At 32.7% G+C, this 24,900-nt stretch overlaps 1 protein-coding gene across 1 annotated transcript; it reads right to left on the bottom strand.

Annotated features, from left to right (window-relative positions):
* Positions 1 to 4,969: 4,969 nt before the first annotated feature.
* LOC148277340 (protein lin-12-like) lies at positions 4,970 to 24,078 on the bottom strand. The gene is made up of 4 exons (XM_088232990.1): positions 23,840 to 24,078; positions 20,301 to 20,435; positions 7,081 to 7,209; positions 4,970 to 5,483 (listed from the first exon to the last, which is right to left on the bottom strand). The coding sequence occupies exons 1-4, from the start codon at positions 23,892 to 23,894 to the stop codon at positions 5,428 to 5,430; spliced, it is 375 nt and encodes a 124-aa protein (XP_088089116.1). The 5' UTR covers positions 23,895 to 24,078; the 3' UTR covers positions 4,970 to 5,427.
* Between the last annotated feature and the right edge of the window lie 822 nt (positions 24,079 to 24,900).

The raw sequence follows: 24,900 nt of genomic DNA, 5'->3' as shown, positions 1-24,900 counted from the left end.
TGTATATCTATTTGAACAAACGCCATATATATTCAAGTGGGCAAAATTTCCTTAGATTTCTTAACTAGTGTTTTGACAATTTTGCCCACGTCTAGGGTTGTCGCTACATACTATTTTAAAAAAACATCCAAGACAAAAACCAGATTACAGAAGAAGAATACATCAGCTGACCCGAAGAAAATGCAATCACCTGCTGCTTAATTAAAGTTGAAAATATAAAAGAAAATGAAGCAAGTGACAAAATCATGATTTTAAATGAGGTAACCAGGTGTTTTGTTCAAACTGGCCATAAATCAATTTTTTGCCAAAGATTTAACAAATAAGATTTTAAAAATCTGATAGGGGTTTCAATTCAAATACGCGCTGAAAATGACAAGCCAGTTATTCTGTTCATAAAAACGTTTTATACAACACAGCAATTGGATCCATTCGATTTTTCTCTGCCATCAGGATCAAAAGATACCTACACCTTACAAAGGAGAACATTAAAAAAATTGTCGTAGCGACACGGACACAACAGATTGATGCCTACCCAGTTGATAAATCAACAGATTTCGAGACATTCATCATAAGTCATCACAACGTGTCGAAACGAAACGAAAAAACAGTGTCTGATCCGCTTAAAATTAATAACGGTAAAGAAGGCGCTTTCGTTTTAGTAAAGTTTAACACTGTTGATACGCAAAACGAAAAATATTATGTCGGTTAAGTTATCAGCTCATCAACAACCACAATTTTAATATTTTTATGTCATTTGTAAGTAAGGGTACTTTGTGTGGCCTCAAGTTAAGGATGTTGCCGATGTATTTAATTGGAACATAGTGAAGTCTTTGCCTGAACCCTGAACCTTGAACCTTAAGATGACAATCTTGCGTAAAGGTTTCCATAAATTAATGTTAACCTTAAAAACTGCAAAAGTAAGTCGTTTTCTGTGAGTAAATTAAAAATGGTTGTACCTAAACCAATTTTTGTTTTTACCTTTCAAAATCAATTAAAAAAAAAAAAAATGTAAGAATATCCGACCACATTTGAGATAGTTTTACTTAAATTAATTTGCTAGCTTTTTTGTGAAATTATGAAGACCTATTTTTAAAAAAAAATGTTTTTTGTAAAAATATTTTTAATAGTCTAAAGAAGAGAATAAAACATAGAATATATTATGAATTTTGTACATAAAATACAATTTCAAAAGATAGCAAGATATCTAGCAAATAATTTCAGTGCTGTACTAAATTTTTAAAAAGTATAATTTTTGTTTTCTACATACACATTTAAAGAAAAATCGCATCAGAACTGAAATGGTTTGTAAAAAAATTCAAAAGCTATTTAAAATTTATTGGCTTATGCATAGTCAAACACGAACAAATTAAAAGGATTTGAGATAAACTCCTTTGGTTTTGTTAAAAATCCAATTATGTGCCAACCCTGTCCCACAAATCCGCATTGCATAGAAAAATTTAGGAAATAGTTGACAATGTTGCCTACCTGTTTTTTGCTATTAGTTAATTATTAGTTAAACATAAACAGCATTTTTTGCCCAAAAAGTAATAATAAACCGTATAATAAGGGTGATAAAACCTAAAATAACAGTTAATGCCTAAGTGGGCAAAATTGACAACAAGTGCAGATAATTTTGCCCAGTATATTTGTCTTCGAAAATTGCACAAATAAAAGAAAACCAAACGTTGTGTACTTGTGCAAATGCTCAGAATAATTAGTATCACTATTCAACAAAATGAAAAGTCTCATACGAAAATTCTATGATATTGTAAAAGTTTGGTAAAACTGGGCAAAATTGACACGTTTTACGGTAGGTAAATTAAATCTATTATGAAGGCTTATATCGCATTCAGGTTTTGAGAAAAGCTGGACTTTCACAACCTTTAACATGCTGATGGTGTTCTAGGTTATGATTCAGTGTGTTGTTTGCTCCTCTTTTTATCATTTCGGACAGCATTGCACTATTCATCATCTGGGTCAATCTGAAAACAGCAATGAAATGAAATCATAATACCGGTGAGCACCATAATATTACTACAAGCTTATACTAACAATATTGTGACTATCATATTTAAAAAACTGCCAAGTAATTCAAAAATTATAATCAGCCTGATTATTTCCAATAATTCTTTAAATTCATGTAAATTAATAGCACTTTATAATAAAATAATAAATAAAAAAATATTGTTTGTCACCTTGTAATTAAAGTTATATTATATTTAAATCAAGAAAATGGTAATTTACTTACATGTTTTTTAAAAGGGACTGCTTATTATCTACCAACATTGTATAGAAAATAAACCTAAGCGCGAGTAAACAAAGCAACTGGGAGCCACAAAATCTGGGCATTGCTACAAAATAATATAAACTATTGCTTTTCGCTAACCAAATAGTCATTTTTATTATTGGTTTTTAAAAAATAAAACAGAAGTTAATAAGGTTTCGATCTGTTTCGTGTTAATACTATCTTGGGCTGTGGTTCTGTCGCCAGTGTCGCGGACTCATGGATCTGAGGTCCAAAGTTCAAACTCCCTTGATTACCATTTTCTAATGGTGAGTTATTTACAACTCGTTAAAAATGCCCCCAAAAATTGAAATATTTGGGCAAATCATAAAAATGCAAATATTTATTTTTCACCAAAAAAAAAGAGTTTGTCATGTAAATTCTCATTTATTCATTTACTTTCAATGGGCATTTATGTATGTACATTGTAATCACTCCTTGTCTTTCAAAATGAGCACTCAATATATTTTTTAAATGATTTATTTGGCATCATTCTTCTAAAACTAAATCGAAGTATAGGTTTTACATCTAAAATATATATATATATATATATATATATTTATTTTATAATTACTTACACATATGATTTCAAAGCCAATTGACAATTCAACACTTTTTTTTTACTATCTATCTACTTTTTCACTCTGGGAAAGATTAGCGATATATACATATAAACGATTGATAAAAAAATATTGACAAATACCCATGATACAAAAATCCATATATCATATGCATAAATATTTCAATATGTTCATTTAGAGTTTGCTGGTGAAGATACTTGAAATTTATTACATTTTCTTTAAAAAAAATCAATTTAACTTAATAGACAACGAGCCGAACCCGGCAATGCTTTGCTATTGCTAGATTTGAGTACATACTCGTTTATATATATTAAATGAAAACAATCCAAAGTTTGATATCAATTTTTGTATTAAGTTAAAATTAGATATGTACATAAGCATTATTATTTTTGTGTTTCGAATTACATACATTGTGAGGATTTTCCGGTGACAGGGAATTCCGACAAATAGGTATTTGAACATTGTTTTCCTGTCACTGCCTTGAAGATGCCTCTTAGATGCTACGCAAAAAAGACAACTGCATTTCGGACCTTTTATGCCTAACTAAATTAGACAAAATCGACGTTTCGCTGTCATGAAAAAAGATAATGTAACTTTGAATTGATAAGTAGGAACTTTGGTACTTGTTTATGATGGAATTCCAAATCTAAAAATAATTCATATTCAAATATAGAATTTAAGTAGGTACCTAAGCACTTGTTTATGTTGAAATTCTAAAACATAAATTAATCAATTTTCAAATAAAGAACTCTTTTTGCAAATGTCAAACTCTGCTCTTCTCATCAACAGGGGTGCACTCTATTCAGGAACGCGATTTGCAAAAATGTATAGAATGACAGTTTATATTAAACTAAAAATACATTAAAAATATACGAATGGGTAGAAATTATAAAGAATTTAAGGTAATAATCAGATTGGGATCCATAAAAAACAAATGTTGTTTGTCTTTCCAATTTTTTTGTATTTGCTTTCTAGGCGAATGCAGCCTCGGTGAACGATAATAAAATATTTACGCTCATAACTATTTTTCTACATAATAAATTGAATATTTTAAGAGCTATAAATATGGCTGTGACAAAGATTTACATTTCGCTGAAAACCGAACGTAAATCGGTCCAGTAGTTATGCAGTCTATAGAGGACACACATACGAACATTGCCATATATATATTAGATTGATTACTCTGTTAACTTCCCATTTCAATTGGGGCCCTGCTTTTGTACAATGAATGAGTTCCTTATAATAATTTAGTTTTGTAAAGATTTCCCTTGATCATCTATCTGTTATTGACTGTTGTGGATGAATTCAAAGTGTGTCCAGGACCTTGGCCAGAAGTACTAACCAACAGAGACCCGTAGGGCTTAAAAATGCTCCAAAATGCAAGTATTATTTCATCATCATCATCATTCCCTTGCCACACCTAATGATGCATAGGGCACTGCATTAGTACACCAATTGCAGCGTATCTTGCATATTTTTGTTACATGAAGGTAAGATGATCAGTCTTACGCTTCAGGTACCAGTCTAGGGACTATACAATATTTTAGTGTGAAAACATTCTTTTAAATAAATATTTCATATCAACCATGTCGGGAATCGAACCCGAGACCTCTTGCATGGTAGGCAAACGCGCTGACCGTTACACCACGAGACTGACTAAAAGTATTATTTTAGTGATTGTTTATTATACGCTTCAATAATCTAGAATTATGGATCATCTCATGTTTGAAAACTCGACGCAGTTATATATATTATAACTTATAATTTATGAATGGAGTATGAATTAATGTTAATTACAAATTACAATGCATATTAATATTATTTAATAATTTTTTTGTGGATAAAATTATATTTTGACTTTAGGAAAAACTTAACACTAAACTAAAAAAAATATATTAAAATTTACGTACTTAAAAAAACTTAACCTTTAAAGATAACATGTTTTTTCAAAATATTGACATAAATAAAAAAATGATTACTTGTTTAAATATTGAAGACAAAACTGTTTACAAAACCATATAAAGTTTTCCTGGACTTTTTAGCAAAAAAAGTCTTAGTTGAAATATATTTTAAAAATACAATAAATTTTTGAAATAAATACATATTTTATGATTGGTTTTTATTCAACGAGGGTTCTGAACAAAATATCTAGTTCTTGTGGGATGTCATCGTGTTTAATTTATAAATTATGAATTGTGCTTTTTAAAAACAGTTTTCGCTAAGTATACAATATAAACTCGTAAATTTATCATTTACAATGCTAAAATTAATTCTCACTTAATGATATTTTGGATGTAACATGGTTTGTGACTAAATACAAAAGTAATACCATGACGTGTTTCAATCTGACCGGGGACTAATTTTAAACACTTAAACAGTAAATTTGTGTCTCCTCAACTTAAAAAAATAAGAATGCTGGTAGGTACACAATTCGATAGATCATCAATTAACCAGTTGGATGTAGAAAAACTCCCTACGCCCTACCGTGTGAAATTTGTAAAAATATGTACCCTCTTCTGCTGAAATTTAAAACCTACGAAGGTGCTGATTGTCATGATGTATTTATATGACCACACATTCATATGGGAACACTCCACTATTGAGGTTAGTTGGACAAGCTGAAAAATATAAAATGTTCAGTAATAATTAAAAAACAAATGCATTTTGAACACATTAAGTGGACCTTTTAAAAGTTATTTTAAAAGGTCCACTAAATGAGTCATTTTTTTTATTATTATGGAATCGTAAAAAAAATATCCGGATAATGGAAAGTATATATCTGAATGAAATAATCTGAGTAGATACACAATAGACAGATAACAAAATAGACATCGTATCATGAAGGTATCGCTATCGATACTACATTATTGTAGTCTTAAAAACAGTGGAAAATGGTAGAAATCAGAACTACAATAGATTCAGGCCATTTAACCACACCAAATTATTGGTAGGTAGCTCGTTTTGTGATTGTATTGACACGCTCATGATGTTTTGTTAAAGCACAAAAGTTTTAAAAGTGCTACCATAAGAAGAAACCCCATGAGATTCAATTAATTTTTACTCTCTTTGACAGATTACATTTGCATTAATTTATTTCCATATTTTTTGTTTAAATGGGATATTTTTGGGTTGTCTACTTCTCAATCTTTTAATTTATTTATTTATACATGAATTAATGAAAAAACACTTTGACAAAATTAGCCTTTTCTAAGAATAGGCCCAATGTACAAAGGGTTTTGCAAGCCAGAAAGATTGAATCAGTTGTTTTAAGTTGCAATCAGCTCCAATGCCTGTTCTAAGAAACCGATTTGTTGCAGAAAAATTCCTTATAGGTTTTGTTTATCGCATGTTTCGCAGGTTTTGTGATAGCGGAAAAAAAAATATTTACGTAGGGTGAATCAGGGTAAGTTTAGATACAGGGTAAGTGTAACTAATGTACCTAAATTTCAAAAAAAAATATTTTTAAAAGGGCCATCTAGTTATAAAAAACACAAGGCCTTTTTAGTAACTTCGTCAATCACAAGCATTTCTGTAGGTCGCAAAATGCTTCATTAGTGCTAGTTTTGCTTGCAAAACCCTAGAAAATAAATTTCAATGTTTTATTTAGAATTGAGCCTTATTTCAAAAGAAAACCAAATATTTTATTAATAGTGCTTCATTGTATTTTTTTTCATATTTATTGTAGTTAGTAATCAGTCAGGTTGGTCAGTAAAGAAATTTTATATAAGCTACATTTACCGTAAAACAAGGGTAAGTTTGTCCATACGCTCGTTTTTTGTTATTTTACTAAATTCTCAACATTAAAAAAAAAATGATAGAAAAAATATAAATAAGAACAAACGTTATTAGATATGGAGTCGATAGATTGTAATTTTAGTTAAAAAATAATTTTTAATTCATCTCTTATATTTATGTGCCACACTTACCCTGATTTACCTAACATTATTCAATGGAATCACATAATATTTAGTTTATTAACCTAAACATTAAAAAAAAAAATGTCGGTCTACCAAATCACAATGATTTAAAAAAAAAGTTGGTTTCTACGATTTCCAAACACGCGGTTCCTATCTCGTTAAATAGTTTAGGTGTGTTACCTATATAGAAACGATTTTAAGAATATGGTGTAGGTACGTGACTTCAGTGTCATGAAATCGTTTCTTTTTACGATACATTTGCTATAATTTTTTTAAGTACCTAAAACATCAAGCTCACCTCTTTCACACCTTTTCCCGTAAAATCCAGTGCTTTCACACCTACATTTAAATCCTGGTTCCTGAGATATTTGGATACACGTACCTTTGTTTAAACAAGGAAACCTTGCACAAATATTATTTCCTCGATCTGTAAAAAAAGAAAATATGAGAGGATATGTTTAATGCCGGTATTTCATGGTGCAATAAATGGTACAATAAGTTGCACAAGATTCATGTACATATATATCTAGTCTTTGTATTTGAAGACCAACAAAATATGGAACTTCTTAGCTTCGTTCTATATTCTTCTGTATTCTCTTCACAATAATACATGTAATTTAATGATTTCTTCATTGGCGATACAGATCGTAGTCAAGAAATAAAAAAAATAAAGGAGAAGTTTTTTATTATAATTTAATTTTGCGATTTACTTCGCTGCTGAAGCAGAGCGTGATGCTCTGGCTGGCAAAAACTACCTGGTCAGCACCATGCGAAAGAACTGATAAAAGAGTGCTCGTATAATTTTGTTTTCAACCTAATTAAGCTCAGCCAAAATCAAGTGAAGGTTATCATGGGGGGTATTATCTTTGGCTCTACCCGATCGAGTTTCTCCAGGGTATGCTTGACTACAACAGTTTAGAGACTAGAAGGAATGTGTATTTGACTACACATTTTTATCGATTGTTGCGCGGTATGATCGATAATTTTGAAATTATGATAAGCATTGGTTCGTATGTTCCTGATAATTACCTAAGACAGCGTCAGCATAGATTGTTTCATATTTTGATATTCAGGACCAACCTGCCTATGGTTATGCCTGTTGTAAGGGCTACCGCTATGCTGAACAACATCGCCCTGGATATTGATCTGTTCCATGTATCCGAAGGGGTTTTCCGGAGCAGGGTTCTTCTACTACTTTGACATGAGTCTCTTTCGTGTATTTTTTTTTCTTTTTTATAATATGTACTTATTGAATATACTTTTGTAATGCATATGTTATATTTAAAATTAATGAATTGAATTGAAAATTGAATTAAATCACTAGAGCCCGCCCAGGGAGCTGCAGATTAAATAAATACCTTGCTAGAACGACCCTTTCCGAAACTTCTAGATGTAGGTTCTGAGTGCATATGAGGAAACACCCATACACACACAACTATGCGTATATTATGCTTCATATCTTAAAATGAGCGTCATTCTCGGGGGACCACTGGTTTAACCTGAGGGTATTAAAGAGCTTGCCCCCTTTCTAAAAACCCGATACTTTACGGATCTGGGCTTGGAAGGGGAAAATGAGAAGATCTCCCCTTCCAAACAGTGGTCAAGCTCTTTATAGACCTGGACATGGAAGGCGAGAAATTTCACGGGGACCCGTCACAATAGATCTTCACAGGTCGCAGTGACGTCATGAGCTTAAAGCATAGCACTGACCCCCACCTCTAAGAATAAGAAAAATAACTTTGCTGGACATGCTTAAGTAAGTTTTTCAAAAGCAATAAAAGGTGGAACTCATTAATCCGGAGAGTTGGAGTTCTACTGTATATTTATTTAAATATCTCATACATGGGCACGCGTATGATGAATAGTAATTTATAATATCAAATTCATCCTGAAACTATTTATCGAATTATTTGATGTCAATTTAACGATGAAGCCCGATAAACTAATGCTACCTTAACATATGGGTTAACTATATGGGTGCGAATCTTGGCACCTTACCAAAGCTCAAAACACCAAACTTCTGAGTTTTGAGACTTGAGAATAATATTAGGTATAAGGTGGTTCGATTTTATAACTAACATTCAAGTCCGAGAACGGACGCAGCAGCCTCCTATAACGAGTGTCTTGAGGATGCGGCGGTTCTGGCTTGGACACGTGCTGCGCACGCCTCAGGAGAACCTAGAAGGCCATCAATGACGATCTTTAGACTTTATTCGGCGGAATTAAGGGGCGCTGGATTGACGTGAGAAGAGGCGAAAATGCTGGCTGGCGATAGGGTCTTCTGGAGGCAACTGGTGATGTCTACATGCTCCACTTAGGAGCGGATGTGGAAAAGAAGAAGAAAACATCAAATTATTTTTTCACGTCGTCGATATCATGAACGACTTCAAGCGTTGGATCCGCTCATATCTGGGACGGAGGCTTCAGCCTTATTTCTTCAGCCTTATTTTTTATTACCCGCTCGCAGATTCCACAGAGAAGATGACGACCCACGAGCAGGGAAGCAATCGAGAATCAAACCTGAAATAAACTTGGCCAAACATCGTTTTGTTGTCGCACCACTTTTTTGGCCTGTTAAAATTTAAGTCTAGAATTTATAATTGTATTTCATTTTGTTATTATTATTTTTTTTAAAAACTACACCACAGCAGGCCTTGTCTTCCAATTACAGTGGTGAATTACAGCACAGTACACCCAGGCTTGAGAAAAATCACATTTAATTTTTGTGTTCTCACCGGGAATCGAACCCAGAACCTTCCGTGTCTGAGTCGAGCGTCTTAGCCGGTACACCACGGAGGCCGCCATTATTCTATTATATCTCTTGATAATGATGATTCAGAAATCCAGTAGGTAGAAATCTTTTAAAAAATGTTAACTCATTGTATTATGTAATTAAATTCGATTTCTGTAAACAAAATCTGTAATGTTTTCTGTAACATATCTTACTATTAAGAACCCATGTGACATCCTGTCAAGATGTCACATGGGACATCTTGACAGGATGTCACATGGGTGACATCATGATAAAATAATCAACTTAAGACGAAACTCGCAAAAAAAGACCTCAATCAATTAAAAAAAAAAAATTGAATTTTATAAATAAAGGCTTTCTCAGAACTCCTGTACACTTAAATGAATTTAACTTTGTTAAAAACGGCCTGTGGTCCAAATCAACGCAGCACCCCTTTTTCATTATGTCGATAATGCACGTCTCAACCTGACACAGTTCACAGATCTCAACATTTGTGCGCCTATCATACATCGTTTTACCACACATTTGCCTGAGAGATCGCATTTCGACAGCATTCAACCTATTTTCAAAATTATTTTTCCACTTCCATTCTTCGCTCCCATACATTAGAGTTGGCACTAGAACTCTATTGTGAACTGATAGTTTTGCCTCCTGCGATAAACGTTTGTTTGTCAAGGTAGGTTTCAATGCACCGTTCACCCTGTTCCCGGAACTCTCCTTCCTTTCAATATATTTCGCAGTCTTTCCATCCCTAGTAAACATACTTCCCAGATATACAAATTATTCTACGTGATTTAGAATATCTCTGTTCACACTGATCTCACATTTCGTTATATTTTCTTCCCTTTCAATAAACCTTAACTTTCGATTTATCAACATTCATTAGCAAATCGCTTTTCTTGCATACATCGTAGATTTTTGTTAGCAAGAATTACAGGTCTTCTTTGCTACTAGCAAGAACCCGGCATCATTAGCATACAGATGACAGTTAACTCCGTTATACTCCGATAAAATCTTTCACAATTCCTCTGTCAACTCTATCAAATGCCTTTTGCAGATCGACAAATGTGCAGAAAAGTTTCTGGTAATTAGCCAGAAAATTTTCTCTCATATTTTGCAGGGCAAATATTTGTTCCATATATCCTTTTCCGTTTGTCCACAAAAATCCACTTGTACATCCTATTCTATCTTTAGTCACATTTCTTACTCTCTCAATCAGTATTCTGCTATATATCTTTCCAACAGCGCCAGCGCTCAAAAGGCTGATGGCTCTATAGTTTGTGCAATCCAACCCAGAGCCTTTTCCCTTGTATTAAAGCATTACAACAGCTCGCCTCTAATCAAGGGGAGTGTATTCCTCCTCTAAACATAGGTTAAAAAGCTTATGTAGCCATAAAAAAAAAAATTCTCCACCCACCTTTACAAACTCTGTGGCAATGTTATCATAACCTTGCACTTTCCCATTCTTCATATACCAGGCAACATTTTAAATTTCTTCCATACTTATTTCTTTCGCATCGTCATCTGAATTTATGTTTACTTGAGAAGGTGGTTCAATGGCTATATAACCTGTGTGCGTTTCGCACACACCAAAATATTCCTTTCAACTCGTTTTATATCCACTATCATTCGTCACTATTTTTCCATCGTTTTCTATTACTGCTGTCATACATTCGCTATCCTTACTTTTTTGGGAATTTTTAACAGCTTTCCAGAATATTTTAATGTTTTCTTGGATTTTTTTGTCATTTTTATTCCCTCAGTTTCATTCAGTAATTTCTTTCTTTCACATACACCCTGTTTTATTCTCTACAATTTTAATAAGTTTTTGCTTCACCGCATTCAGTTTCAGGTTAATATCGTTGTAAAAGATGTAAATACTGGAAATAAAAGTGTTTAAAAATAAATCAACAATAATTATTCGAATTCACCGTTTATTTTTGATTTTAAAAATTTGGGATAGTTGTAATACAGTCGATAAGTGGTTATATACAAATATTTACTAACATTCATTAAAATGTTTGACCACAAATAAATATACGTACTAGGTATTACGATAAGTTGTGTCTGTTTTTTTCCGAATTTAAAATGAGCATCTAAAGTAAAACAAAACAGTAAAGGTGATTCGAAAAAAGTATTTCTGCCCTACAAGACATTATATTTGCTTATCTATATTATTTTATTTGATTACAAGCCTTCAAAATAAAATGTTGCTGCTCGCGTTCAATCTAGGGAATAAAGCTGTCATTGGTGCTTGCTATATTTGCGCAGTGCGCTTTAAAGATGCCATGAATGATTGAATATTTTTTTTGTAAAATAATGAAGGAGAATACATTATTGACTAATTTATTGTAATTTTTCTGTTGGGTCCTATAATTTACGTATGTTAACACCCAATACATATATTATGTGTATTGCCATGTTAGATAATTAGTAACTTTAACGCAATATTACGATACCGATAGTGAAATTCAATGATTTTGATTAGTCAGTGAAGCATATCACTTTCCCTAAGGGTTTTATATTACGTTAATTTAATTGATAGATTATTCATTACAAACTTTTTTGTATGTGCTTGAAGAGAATATTAGGTTTACAAGGTTGTTCGATTTTATAACTAACATTAAAGTCCGAGAACGGACGTAGCAGCCTCTTATAAAAAGCGTTTTAAGGGTGCGGCGGTGGACCTGTCTTGCACTCGTGCTGCGGATGCCGCAGGAGAGCCATAACCCAAGTTGCCTCTTCTTTACACCTGCGGGCTCTCGCCGTCCTGGGCTGCTATTCCAAACGCTCTCGCGGCCGTAGAAAAAGCTTTTATCTCGCGTGTTTACTTACAAAATACGCGAGATGAAAGTATTTTCTACGGGCGCGGGAGCGTTCGGAATAGCAGCGCTGGAAGGCCGTCGATGACGATCTTTCGGCTTTATTCGGCGGAACTAAGGAACGCGGAATTGACGTGGGAGTTGACGAGAGGGCTGTCTGGCGAAAGGGTCTCCTGGAGGTGTCTGGTGATGTCCATATGCCCCACTTAGAAGTGGATGTGGAAAAAAGGGATAGAATTCGTTACGAATTTACTTATTCTGTTTCCTAGTTTTATTTTATCTATGACCCAAATTGAAAAAAATGTTTTTTTGGATAAGAAATGCAAGATAACTTTCATTCTACTGACTTATTTTTTATTTAAAACATAATTGTATGTAATTTACAGTGACATACTTTTAACCAAAACTGAAACGCATATGCCATAAATTCATGTATTGACCTTTTCGATAACCTTGTAATAATAATCATTATGTGTATATTAAATACAACTTCACGTAAACTGTAAGTAAAAATAATTTAATGTTTTATTTTACTGATATCAGGTGCCATTTTAAAAATAATGTTTTTTCTAGTCTCAATCCTTGGGTTTTTGCAGCAAACACCTGGTTCTCCTTTTTCATTCCCCATTCCGAAGGTTTTCAAGAGGAAATAGCAGAAAAAGGTGATGAATAGGTATTTGTACATAGTTTTACAGACACTCTTTCGTCGATGCCTTTTCGATATAGTGCGAAGAAGATAACTGCGTATCGGACTCATTATGCTAAACCAAAGCAGAGGCCTGGGTGAAGATCTATGCGACATCCCATCAGTGATAGGTAATAAAGAACTCACACGAGAGGTAGTATCATACATGATCAATATAGCGCGGGAAATTGGTGAAATAAACCAAAATACGGAACAAAATGCCGAACACTCCTCTAGTGCAGGGGTCTCCAAACTACGGCCCGCGGGCCAAATCCGGCCCGCCAGTGTCATCAATCTGGCCCGCGACAGCCAATGATTTATTGTTGTTACTATTGCTGTGATAAGTTGAAGAAGAAAACACAGAATGATAATTACTCGGTTTTATTTACTTGCAAGGTAAAACTTAACGACAGAAATAATGACGCAGAAAACTTAACTTAAGTATCTAAGTTTAAGCATATTAATAACTAACAAATAATTGAAATGAATCCCACTAATCACAGTAAAACAAAAACACTAGTGAGGTTTATGTAATTGTGATTTTTCACCGATAATAGTTTGTAGTTGTGGATCAATTTTACTTGTACCAATTATCAAAAGAGATTTAAGATTCTCATCGGTTAATTGAGATCTGTAAACATTCTTTGTGTACTTCATCTTGGAAAACGTTTTCTCACACAAGTAAGTAGTACCAAAAACAGAAAACAACCCACAAGCAAATTTATGCTAATTTTAAAATTGTTCCAGTGGAAGACTCTTATAAAATTCCAGTAAAGATGAATTTTGATATTTGTTCTTAATCATATCACTGCACTGTAAATCAATAATTTTCATTTGGACTTCCGGAGCCAGGGTTTCAATGTCAGAATCAAAAGGATTTTGAAAAAGTTTAACTTCATTCGCAATGACATCAAAATCTGAGAAACGAGTATCAAAATTTATTTTCAAAGCACTCAAAGTTTCGATTGCAAAATCGACGGGAAATTCAGTCTCCGTAGTGTGGCTGAATATTTCACATGTTTTAAAATGTGTGAAACATTTTTTACGTAATTGCGATTGAAATAGTATTATTTTCTGCCTGAAGGATTTGATATTGGTGTATAAATCAGGAAAAAGCTGATTTTCTCCTTGCAATCTCAAATTCAGTTCGTTCATATGATTTGTCAAATCGACATAGAATGCTAACTTCCACATCCATTCGCTATTTTCTAAATCGGCAAAAGGGCGCTGCTTCTCATTAAACAAAAATTCGATCTCTGCTCGAAGTTCAAAAAAGCGCTTAAGGACTTTTCCGCAACTAAGCCAGCATACGGCAGTATGATATGGTAAGTCATTTTCCCCAATCTCTTGAATAAACTCGTGGAATTGTCGGTGATTCAGCCCAGTGGATCTGATGAAGTTAACAACTGATATGACTGGTTTTAGAACTTCAGACATATCCAAACATTTTCCGCACAAGGACTGTTGATGAATGATACAATATAAGACTAATGGTTTTGAACCACCATCATTTTCTACAGCCTTTGACACAAGTGCAACCACTCCTTTATTTTTACCACACATATTTTGCCTCCATCAGTTGTAATAGATTTCAAATTTTTCCATCGAAAGTTCTTTTTATTGATGGCATTTTCAACTCCCTTAAAAATATCTGCCCCAGTTGTCGTGCCATGAATACTATCAATATCAAGAAGTTCTTCATACACTTCATAGCTTTTATCTACTCCGCGAATAAAAATCAACACCTGAGCAGTATCTGATACATCCGTTGACTCATCCAATGCTAGAGAAAACCACTCATGATGTCCATTTTTGTCAGACAGTTGAGATGATATATTTTCTGCGATGTCTTGCACCCTCCGAGCCACGGTGTTTGCTGACAAACTGACACTTTTAAATAAATTTACCTTTTTGGGGCATATTTTTTCGGCTACTGCAATCAAGCATTCTTTTATCATTTTTCCATCGGTGAATGGTTTGCCACGTTTTCCGATTTCAAGAGCCAAACAAAAGCTGGTGCGAGTTGCAGACTCTTGTTCAGTATTTGCTTTGGTAAACAAAGATTGCTGCGATTTGAGTCCGCGTTTCAAAGCTTCAAATTTTCCCGTCCGCAAACTTCCTGTATACTTGGAGTAATTTTGAAGATGTTTCGATTCATAGTGTCGTTTAATGTTATATTTTTTGAGAGCAGCTATGGTTTCATTACAAATTAAGCATAGCGCCTTATTACTGGATTCAATCACAAAATACTGAAAGTTCCATTTATCTTGGAACGTTCTGCATTCACTGTCGATTTTTCGCTTCTTTTTCATACTAACAAATCACACATAAAAACAATAAGTCAAATCAAAATACTTTTATGCACGGGTGTTACTTTATTTCACAATAGACAGTTTCGCTTCCTTCGCCTTTCCTACGCAGACTGACTCGCGGTTGCGCCGCTAGCCTTTTTATATGCAATTACTGCCATCTCGAAGTGATCGAAATACACTAGCCAGAACCAGAACTTTCTCGAACCAACGCGGTAATTCCAAATATTTAATTAAGACCAATGCCACCTGTTAGCGGGTAGCTGAAATAGATGGTACATAGTACAATACATAGTACAACTACTCGCCACTAGATGTCGTTAAGTGTCACAATACACAATAATAATTGAAATGCAAAAAAGTGTAAGTTTGCTTAGGTCACGCACTTTGCGACTATTCTAGTCTAGAAATATAGTTAAGGGCAGAAAAATTAAAACTGGTTTGGCCCTTGGAACAAACTGAAAAAATCATTATGGCCCGAAGGCTTCAAAGTTTGGAGACCCCTGCTCTAGTGGAACGGAAGGCCTGTTGACTATTGCCAACTGGCCGGCTTCTTTTGAAGAGTTTTAAGTGGTTTCCTCCCCACGTGAGCAAATGCTGAGAAGTTCCTGATTAGCCCACATTAATATATCCCTCCTGATCCCAATAGTTTAGATAAATTTAGGATATTTAATTGCAGAAAAATCCACCTTTTGAAATATAAACCTTGTATATTAGAAGCAAGGTAAATAATAAAGCAACTCCCATATATATATAAAAAAAAATTAAAAAACTAAAATCGGCAAAAAAGAGGTTTCGTTGTCACGTTTTCTGCATCCCAAAACTGAACCGATTTTTTTGTGAGAGTATTTTTTTTGCATCCGGACCTTTTCAATTTTCCTAAATTATTTACCATATTTATATATAGTACGTCCAAACACAGCAGATAACAAATGGCGCTTTAATGGGTTTTTGGATGGTCCTAGCACCCATACGAAACAATTTATCAAAAAAGTAAAACGATAGAGACACGCCAATGGTAAATATCTATAGTATGTTAAAAAATACTGTTTTGGTGCCATCATCCAGAGAGGAAATACGATAATACGTTTGTAAGGAGAAAAGTCAGACCGCGTTTCCTGTTAACTGGTCACAATCCACAATATGATCAAGATAGGTACTTCTGACGGGGGCGAAGGCGGGGTCGTCCAATGGATCCTACGTTCGTTCCTTCTACCGTTCATTTCAAAAAAGTATGCAGAAGATTAACGCAAAAATATGACCTATCTAGTTGGCACGTCTTTTGATATTATATATATCGATTATGAACTGTTTAAAACTTCACACTTTGTAATATTTCCACGTGATCTACAGAAGATAACTGCACACTGTTCTTAGGACCACATATTAAAGGCTACCAGACTACGTTTCTCTCTTTTATTAGTCCACCATGGCTGGCAACTATGCATTAAGATACCTTATCTGTACATGAGGCATAACCAGTGGCTTTAGGAGCTTTTAAGATCCACATTACACCGGAACCTCTTACTTGATTTTGAAATGACACGCTACAAAAATTAAGATTTGTAAATACTTTATTAAAGGAATAACCCACTAAGCATTTATTTTAGAGGCTTGTCAGCATGTAGGAACAAAAAGATGAAGAAGAAAGTTATAAATGATATAAATCAATTAAAAAATAATAATTTGTTGGGTTTTTTCTTGCGACTGGGGGAATCGAACCCGCGACGCCAGTTTCCCATTTAACCAACTGCGCCACGGCACCTGTCAATATTATGCCTTAACTAAGTACTTCATATATTTTTCAATTTATATTTATAAACGCCCATAGTGCTTTTACATGAATAAGTATATTATTACATCCACAAATAACACGAAATAAAAAAAAAACGCACGAGTGAAAGAAACTCAAATATGAATTAACCCTTATACTGCTAAACAACGATATATCGTTGTTGTTAATCCCTATCATAAAGTTCTAACTAGACTGATTGCTGACGTCATAATCCCCAAAAGGGTAAATGAATTCGGGAACTGCTTGTTGCACTTAACCGTCAGTGGTATAAAACATTTTCAAAACATAAAAATTACTATTTCGACGGGTTATATGTGAAAAGCAGACAGAACCGAAGGGCATTTATGACAAGATGTATGAATGTGGAAGAGGCTAGGATTGTATGCCAGGATAGACGTGTGTGGCGGTCCATTCTCTCTGCCTACCCCTACGGGGAAATGGCGTGATGGTAGTAGTAGTAGTTATTATTTAGTTTCGTACCTATTTCAGCCCTACGGAAAATTTTATACAAAAAATGTTTTACGCGCAGTAAAAAATTAAGCATTAAATTGTACGCCAAAGTTTCTTGAAAATGAATAAAAAATCATTAAAAATATCTAATGAAAACGAACAACTTTGAATGACGTCACTTGTTCATATGAATCAATCAATGATAAGAGGGTTGTGTAAGATTTCCGGTTTGCTAATCGTCAATGGACCAATCAACAGAACTAACCGAGAAGAAGCGGAAGAGAACTTGCGACGTCACACGCGAATTAATGTCAGAAATACAAAACTTTAAAAGATCGTAGCGCTGATAGTACGATACATAAAAATTGAAAAAAAAAGCTTTGTCAATTTATTTTTTTAAAAACCACTAAACATCCTCATTATAAATTTACTTATGATGTTTAAATTCGCAGTGCTTTTAAGAAAAGAGAAACGACTAAACACAGGAAACTTCTAGCTAGTCGGGACCTGAAACAGTGAACTTTTTTACATTCCAAAAACAGTGAAATAAATCAATGTTAATAGTTAGATTTTTAATCACCTATATGATAGATATTTAAGGAAAATAATTATATTTGGTGTTTTCCCCGCTTTTAAACCCGATTCAGTGATTACGGAAATATTGATGTACTTCCGTAATGAATAACTAATTAAATACTTTACCTTTAATAAAATAACTCTTGTCTAGTGAGGTCCCTATATCACCGGAAAACCCCATAATTAAGAATATAAACAAATAAGTAAAGAGCCATAAAACATAAAAATAATTCACCATGAAACCTAATGATTGTCAATTAGGACGTTTGAATATTGAAAAAATCATTTGTTAATTTATTATAATGGGTAGGTACCCACAGTAATGGGAAATCAAAATGTTATAGCTGTTCATTAGGTAGTAATTATTACTCTACTAACAAAACGTAATTATTACAATACAAACTCTATTCTACAAACTATTCTACAAAACAAACGTAAATGAGGTATATTGGCTCGATATTGATCCAAAAATACTTCAAGAAAAAGCTTCTTCGATTTCGTGCTCTTCGTAAGAGTCATATTATAAATTATTATCACTATCACTTAAAAAAATATCTTTATTGTCTTATTCACTTTCGGAATAGGTTGAGCTGCTAAGCCTCTGAGTTTCTCGGCGAGGTACTATTATTTCTTTATCACTTTCACTATCCGTTATCATTTGGAATGATATATTTTGTAAATTTATTCATAATAAAAAGGACGCTTTGCAGAGTTAAATTGTTAGTTAGAGTAACAAAGTAAGATTAAAAATATATATAAATGTAAAAAATATGTAATTTACCTCAGCTGTTTGTAATTTCGGCAACTGTTGTCTATCTCGCTCAATCCATTATGCGTGAACTAGCTATTAGTGTAACGGAATATTTTTCTTAGAAGAGATATCAATTTGTGAGACAGTTGTACAAAAACATTATTTTTTAAATTAAAATTATATTATAACAACTACCAAGAAATAATATCACTTCTTAGTACATTTACCGGTTACCTTTAAGTTTCAATCTAAATAACTCCCTAAAAAAATTTGGACATACTCAAAATATTGTTGATTAAAATAACTTGCATAAAAAATCCAGATGAAACTCACCGACATCAATAAAGGTTTCAGCTCTTTTAGTTTGCAAAAGTCAACAGATGGAAGAGTTGAGGTAATGTAAAAATAATCATGAATGTGGATGTGTAAACATACCCAGAATAGTGAATATTTCGCAGTGTGTAAAGTGGTCATTTAAACCAGCCAATGGCAGATCATAAGTCCTGTAAATGCCTAGACTTCCATATTACCTTGGCAAAAATGTTTTCCCTCTCTGTTGCAACAAATTTCAAGATATATTTTACTCAATTTTTGTTTAGATGCATTGATGGAAGTGGTCGGTTAGATAATATATATCAGAGCACTTTGCCCCGTAATCAACAAAAAAACTTTCATAATTATTTCGTTTCAATAATAACAATGCGCCTTGAGATTGCAGTACGAGATCAGTTTTGTTTGTTTTTATTTTCAATTAAGAAAGGGTTTACAACCGCTGTACGAAAATTGTCTATTTGTGGCACGAATTATCTATCTTGCTCACTCCATTGGGCTTGAATTAGATATTTATGAAATGGAAGATTTTTCTTGGAATTGCTATTAATTGATAAAACAGTAGTGTGTTTGGAAATCAACGTATTCGATAAAATATTTTTTAAATGTATACATAAGAGGATTTCTGATTAGATTCTTGAAAAACTGCGTAGCAGCGTAAGGGTTAAATACCCAAAACACGGGATTTAATTGTCAACTGCCAGGGCTGGTATTTCGAACGCATTTACAGCGCGATATAACACATTTTTAGTACGTAAACACGCGCTATACCTAGCTATAATTGCGTTAAGAATACCAGCCCAGGTATAAAATATATCAAAATTATAACTATGGATTTGCAAGCGGCTGCATATGGACAACTGGTTAATTTAATTATTGTGATGATAGTTGTGAAACAAAAAATAAGTCTCTTAGGACACGAAAATTATAAAAGTTAACATATTCAAATACATATAATAATGTTGTAATTATTTAATATTTAAAATACACAAGAATAATATAAAGAATAATCATTAAAATATCATATTATCATGTAATAGTTTTTTACCTTTAAGAGCATTTCGGCATTCTCTATTTGAAGAATATCTATATTCAGCTTTGTACCCATATCCACAAGTGCATACTCCGGATTGTATTTTACAGCCCTGGTGGGCTTCTTCTATTTCAAAACCAAGTAATTCATCTGGAAAATATTTATAAAATTTACAGACTATCTTGATAAAAACCTTAGGGGGTTGAGTACGGTATTTTTCAACAAATATTTGGATACATTAGGTATGTTGGAAGGTACCGTAAATACTGTTGAAATAATCATCATCATCAGACCCGTATCCGCACCCGATGATAATCAGGGTACTGCGTTGTTAAATCAAATGCAATGTATCTTAATCATATTTTACAGGAAGGTAAGATGATTAGTCTTACGCTCCAGGTGCCAGTCCAGAGGCAATGAAATACTTCATTGAGGGGATCCAAAAGCCCGCCATCCACCCGCAGCTGTTATAAAGTGGTTTACTCCGGTGGGAGGATGTACGGACGGAGGCCAACACGTCGTTCCTACCCCTCGGATCCCCTCAATGTTTTTATTTGATGCACACAAAATTTACAAACAACTGAATAAACAAAAATAAAAAACAAAACAACCAAAACACAAATAATGACTAATGACTAAAGTAAAACAGAATAATACACAATGAAAAAATAGTAAGAAAATGAAATAATTGCGGAAATGGGAAATGAACATAATACATACATTATTACTGGAAAAGAAACTGAAGCACGCGTAAATGTGTTAATTAAAAAGAACACTTCGTATTTACAAATAAAATCAGATGAAGGTGAACAAATTACAATATGGAATAAAATAGAACAGCACGGATATTTACACTAAGAAAACAGCTAAGAATAAAGGACTCACTGGGTGAACACGCACAGAGGATCCGAATTTGAGGATTTTAATTTTTTGCGTGCGCTTACACTTTGCTTCATATCTGGCCACGCTGATGATTAAACGTCAAATAAATATGAACATGTGAAACCAAACATAATGATTTTCAATTAAAACGTTATAATGACCTTCAGCATTACCTAAAACACTTAATTAGGCTGAATTGACAAAACCGTATTAAACAGTTTTATATGCAACAATATTTTGAGTTTGTCCAAATTTTTGTAGACAAGGACTGGATTCAACTCCTTGGGGAGCTGTTTATATTAACATATTACAACAGAGATGAAGAACATTTAAGAGAAGGTAATATAGAAGTCTAGGCATCTACAGGGTTTATGACCTGTTAATGGCTGGTTTAAGTGGCCACTTTACACACTGGTCATAAACTCTGTAGATGCTTAGACTTCTATATCACCTTCTCTTAAATGTTCTTCATCTCGGCCACTTAAACTAGCCATTGACAGGTCATAAGCCCTGTAGATGTCTAGACTTCTATTTATTTATATAACATACAGTACAGTTACAAAGTTTCATATTTTACACAGTTAGACTTAACTCTAATGGACCAGTGAAGTTTCCATATTATAAAGTAATTATATGTTAGGTTATTCATTAAAGTACAAAAAAGAGAAGAAAAAAAAAACATGAATGGAGGTTGTTTAAAAATTAAAGTAAGAAAAGTAAATTTAAAGTTTGTAGTTTGTAGATTGTAGTTAGTATTTACAAATGAAAATAAGATTAAAAATGAAGAAAATTTCTAAAAGTAATTAAAAGTTAAGAATTAAATATTACCTTCTATTAAATGTTCTTCATCTCTGTTGTAATATGGTGAGTTTTATATACCATTTGACGTTTAATCATCAGTGTCGTCGCAATAAAAAAATAAAATACCCAAATTATCCAGAAGAGAAGATTCAGAATACTGCCTCAGAATGAAGTGTGTTTTGTCTATTTCCCAAGAATGTAATACGTATTCAGAATCATTATTTAAGAAGAAACATACCTACATAAATACAAATTTGTGTCTTGTATTTATTAAGGCATGTTTCTAAACTTCTTGTCCCGATAAACTGCCATTTAAAAATGTTTTGCAATATTCGAATAAAATAAAATAAATAAGAAACGCATACTTAAACATAATTTTGTAAAATTTGTAGTATTGAATTATTTATTATACGCATACAACCAATACAATGCAAGCGAAGAGATAATACAATGAACTCGACGGATTTGATAGTTCACTCTTCCGCTTGCGTTATCTTTCATATCCTGCATTGTGTATATTTGTGTGTACATGTATATTATTGCTATCCACAAATAGTACACATGCACACACATTCCAAGTTGTATCTCTTAGAATAGTAATAATATGCCAAGAGTTCATTCACTCCCATCCGTAGGTCCCGTCTTGCTTTTTACATTCTTGTCTATATTCGGTCCACATGAAAATAGTTCACATCTATAAATGTATATAAATATTTAAGACAAAAACATTTAAAACAAATTATCGCATTACAACGCAAAACACTGCATACATTGTAGAAGGTAAAATGTAACTATAAATGTGACATTTATGTAGAAACAATTTCTCAATATTGTAATGCAGAAATATTAAATTGTATTATTAAAATTGAGTTGTAATAAACACCCACAGGTTCAAATTGCCACAAATGGGCATGCTTTCAATTTTAAAAACTTTCAAATGTAAACAAAGTAAAATAAACTAGATAATCATACACTCAAAGCAATTCAACATAATTAATTTCCAGTGTAATAATATTTAAAAAAAAGTTTAATTATCGATGTTTTCTTTAATAATTCATGTTTATTTTTCATATTTTTTTATTTCTTATTAAAACTAGTTAGGTATACATATAACAATCATTAAAATTTAATTAAACATTAAGCAAGGTTAACAGAAAAAAAACGAAGGAAAAGCACTGTACGGAGTAGAACGAAAAAAAAAAACAAGGTTGAGATAAAAATTAAAGATTAAGATGGATTTTAAACAAAAGAATTTATCGATATGACAATGCTGTTTGCATAAATTTGTCAAGCTTAACAGTAACAAGGAAAAATATAAATTGGTTTGAATTCATTCAAGATTTACAAAATAAACAAGCAAATATAATATTTACATTATGAAATGAATTCGCATTCAAATAAAAATAATCTTTTTTTGAGACATCCTCGATAGTAAATAAACAAATCATAATATCTTAAGTCGCTACTTTGTTTATGTCTATAAAGTAGTATTTAAATGAACCCTTGACCCTTGAAATTAAAATGATAACTCAGCGCATTCAAATTTAATTTATAAATACATACATGTCAATCAATGCCAATTACATATTAAAAAACATAATTCTTCATCAACAAAGACTTATATTGGTCAAAGATTAGAAATAATCTTAAATTTAAAAATCTGTTATTTCTTCAAGATCATGTTTTTTTATAACAAAAAACATAAAATTAATAATATTGAAATCAAAAATGTTATACTGGACGGAGGTAGATACTGGAGGCAGAGCAAATTAATTTAAATATAAAAAGTTTATTTTAATGTTCGTATTAATTTTCAGACTTATGTAAATGCCAAAGAAACAGTACATTTAAATAATAGAAATTAGACATACCGACAGAAAAAGCCATCACAAATGCAAGAAGAATAATGTAGCGTGCGCACATCATGTTCTTGGATACGGTTCAGCTTTGCACATGGAGGACAACTGATTAAGTGTTTAAAACCACAGCTCCCGATAACAACTAACAACTAACAGCGGAATCTGACCGAACGAACTAAATGTGAATGACTGCCTAACCTAAGCTCCTATCACTTGAATTCTTGAATTACTGACGGGCAATTCTCAGCTATACAATATTTTCATTCGGATACCACAATGCGAACGAAGTATTACGTATTTTGATAAAAATAAAATTTCTTTGATTTTACGAACAAAACAATGAGAAAAAAAACATATCACTTCATATGTATTTTGTCAGCGCGTTTGCCTACCATGCACGAGGACGCGGGTTCGATTCCCGGAATGGTTGACATGAAATATTTACCTAAAAAGGTGTTTTAGCAACTAGAATATTTCATAGTCCTTGGACTGGCACCTGAACTGTAAGACTGGTCATGTGGTCATCTTACCTTCATGTTACAAAATAAAGGTGAAGACGTGCTGCGATTGGTGTACCAATACAGTGCCCTATACACCATTGGGTACGATACGGAAAACGATGATGATATACTCGTATTTTGAGTATCTGTAAATATTTGTAGTCAGGTAACGGATTAAACTCTGTATATAATTCATCAAGTTGTCGATCGTCCAGTTCGTTAGTAAGACAAATTTAAAAAAAAAACCTTAGTTGGGAATGGAGTTTTATTTTTTTTTCTCTCTATCCTATTTACTAGGTAGGAAAAAAATTAAATACAATGCTACAAAAAATAGCGGTATATTTCTGTAGTCGTTTCAATAAAATTCCAAATATCATATTAATAAAGCAAACTTATTGCCAATGTACGCAATCACTAAACGTCAGTCGAAATAATATTTTAAAAATCACGCACAAATGGATCATATTAGATTTTTGATGACCATTAATAGTTTTTTTTTCGATAACTCTAAACATGTAAGTTGGAGATGTTCTACTAATTGAACTGGACGATCAATAAACAAAAATATAATTG

This window comes from Micrasema longulum, unplaced genomic scaffold, assembly GCF_059751315.1.
Source record: "Micrasema longulum isolate JH-2025_06_02 unplaced genomic scaffold, ASM5975131v1 h1tg001048l, whole genome shotgun sequence".
Taxonomy (NCBI): domain Eukaryota; kingdom Metazoa; phylum Arthropoda; class Insecta; order Trichoptera; family Brachycentridae; genus Micrasema; species Micrasema longulum.
The sequence above is the reverse complement of the archived record's forward strand: the minus strand, read 5'-3'. Positions and strand labels throughout refer to the sequence as shown.

Excerpts from the sequence above, each read along its gene's own strand:
- LOC148277340 (XM_088232990.1), bottom strand. The coding sequence starts at position 23,894 with ATGATGTGCGCACGCTACATTATTCTTCTTGCATTTGTGATGGCTTTT. Across the intron at positions 20,436-23,839 it reads TGTGATGGCTTTTTCTGTCG|ATGAATTACTTGGTTTTGAA; the intron begins GTATGTCTAATT and ends AATATTTTCCAG. Across the intron at positions 5,484-7,080 it reads CGGGAAAAGGTGTGAAAGAG|CTTGTCCAACTAACCTCAAT; the intron begins GTGAGCTTGATG and ends TATATTTTTCAG.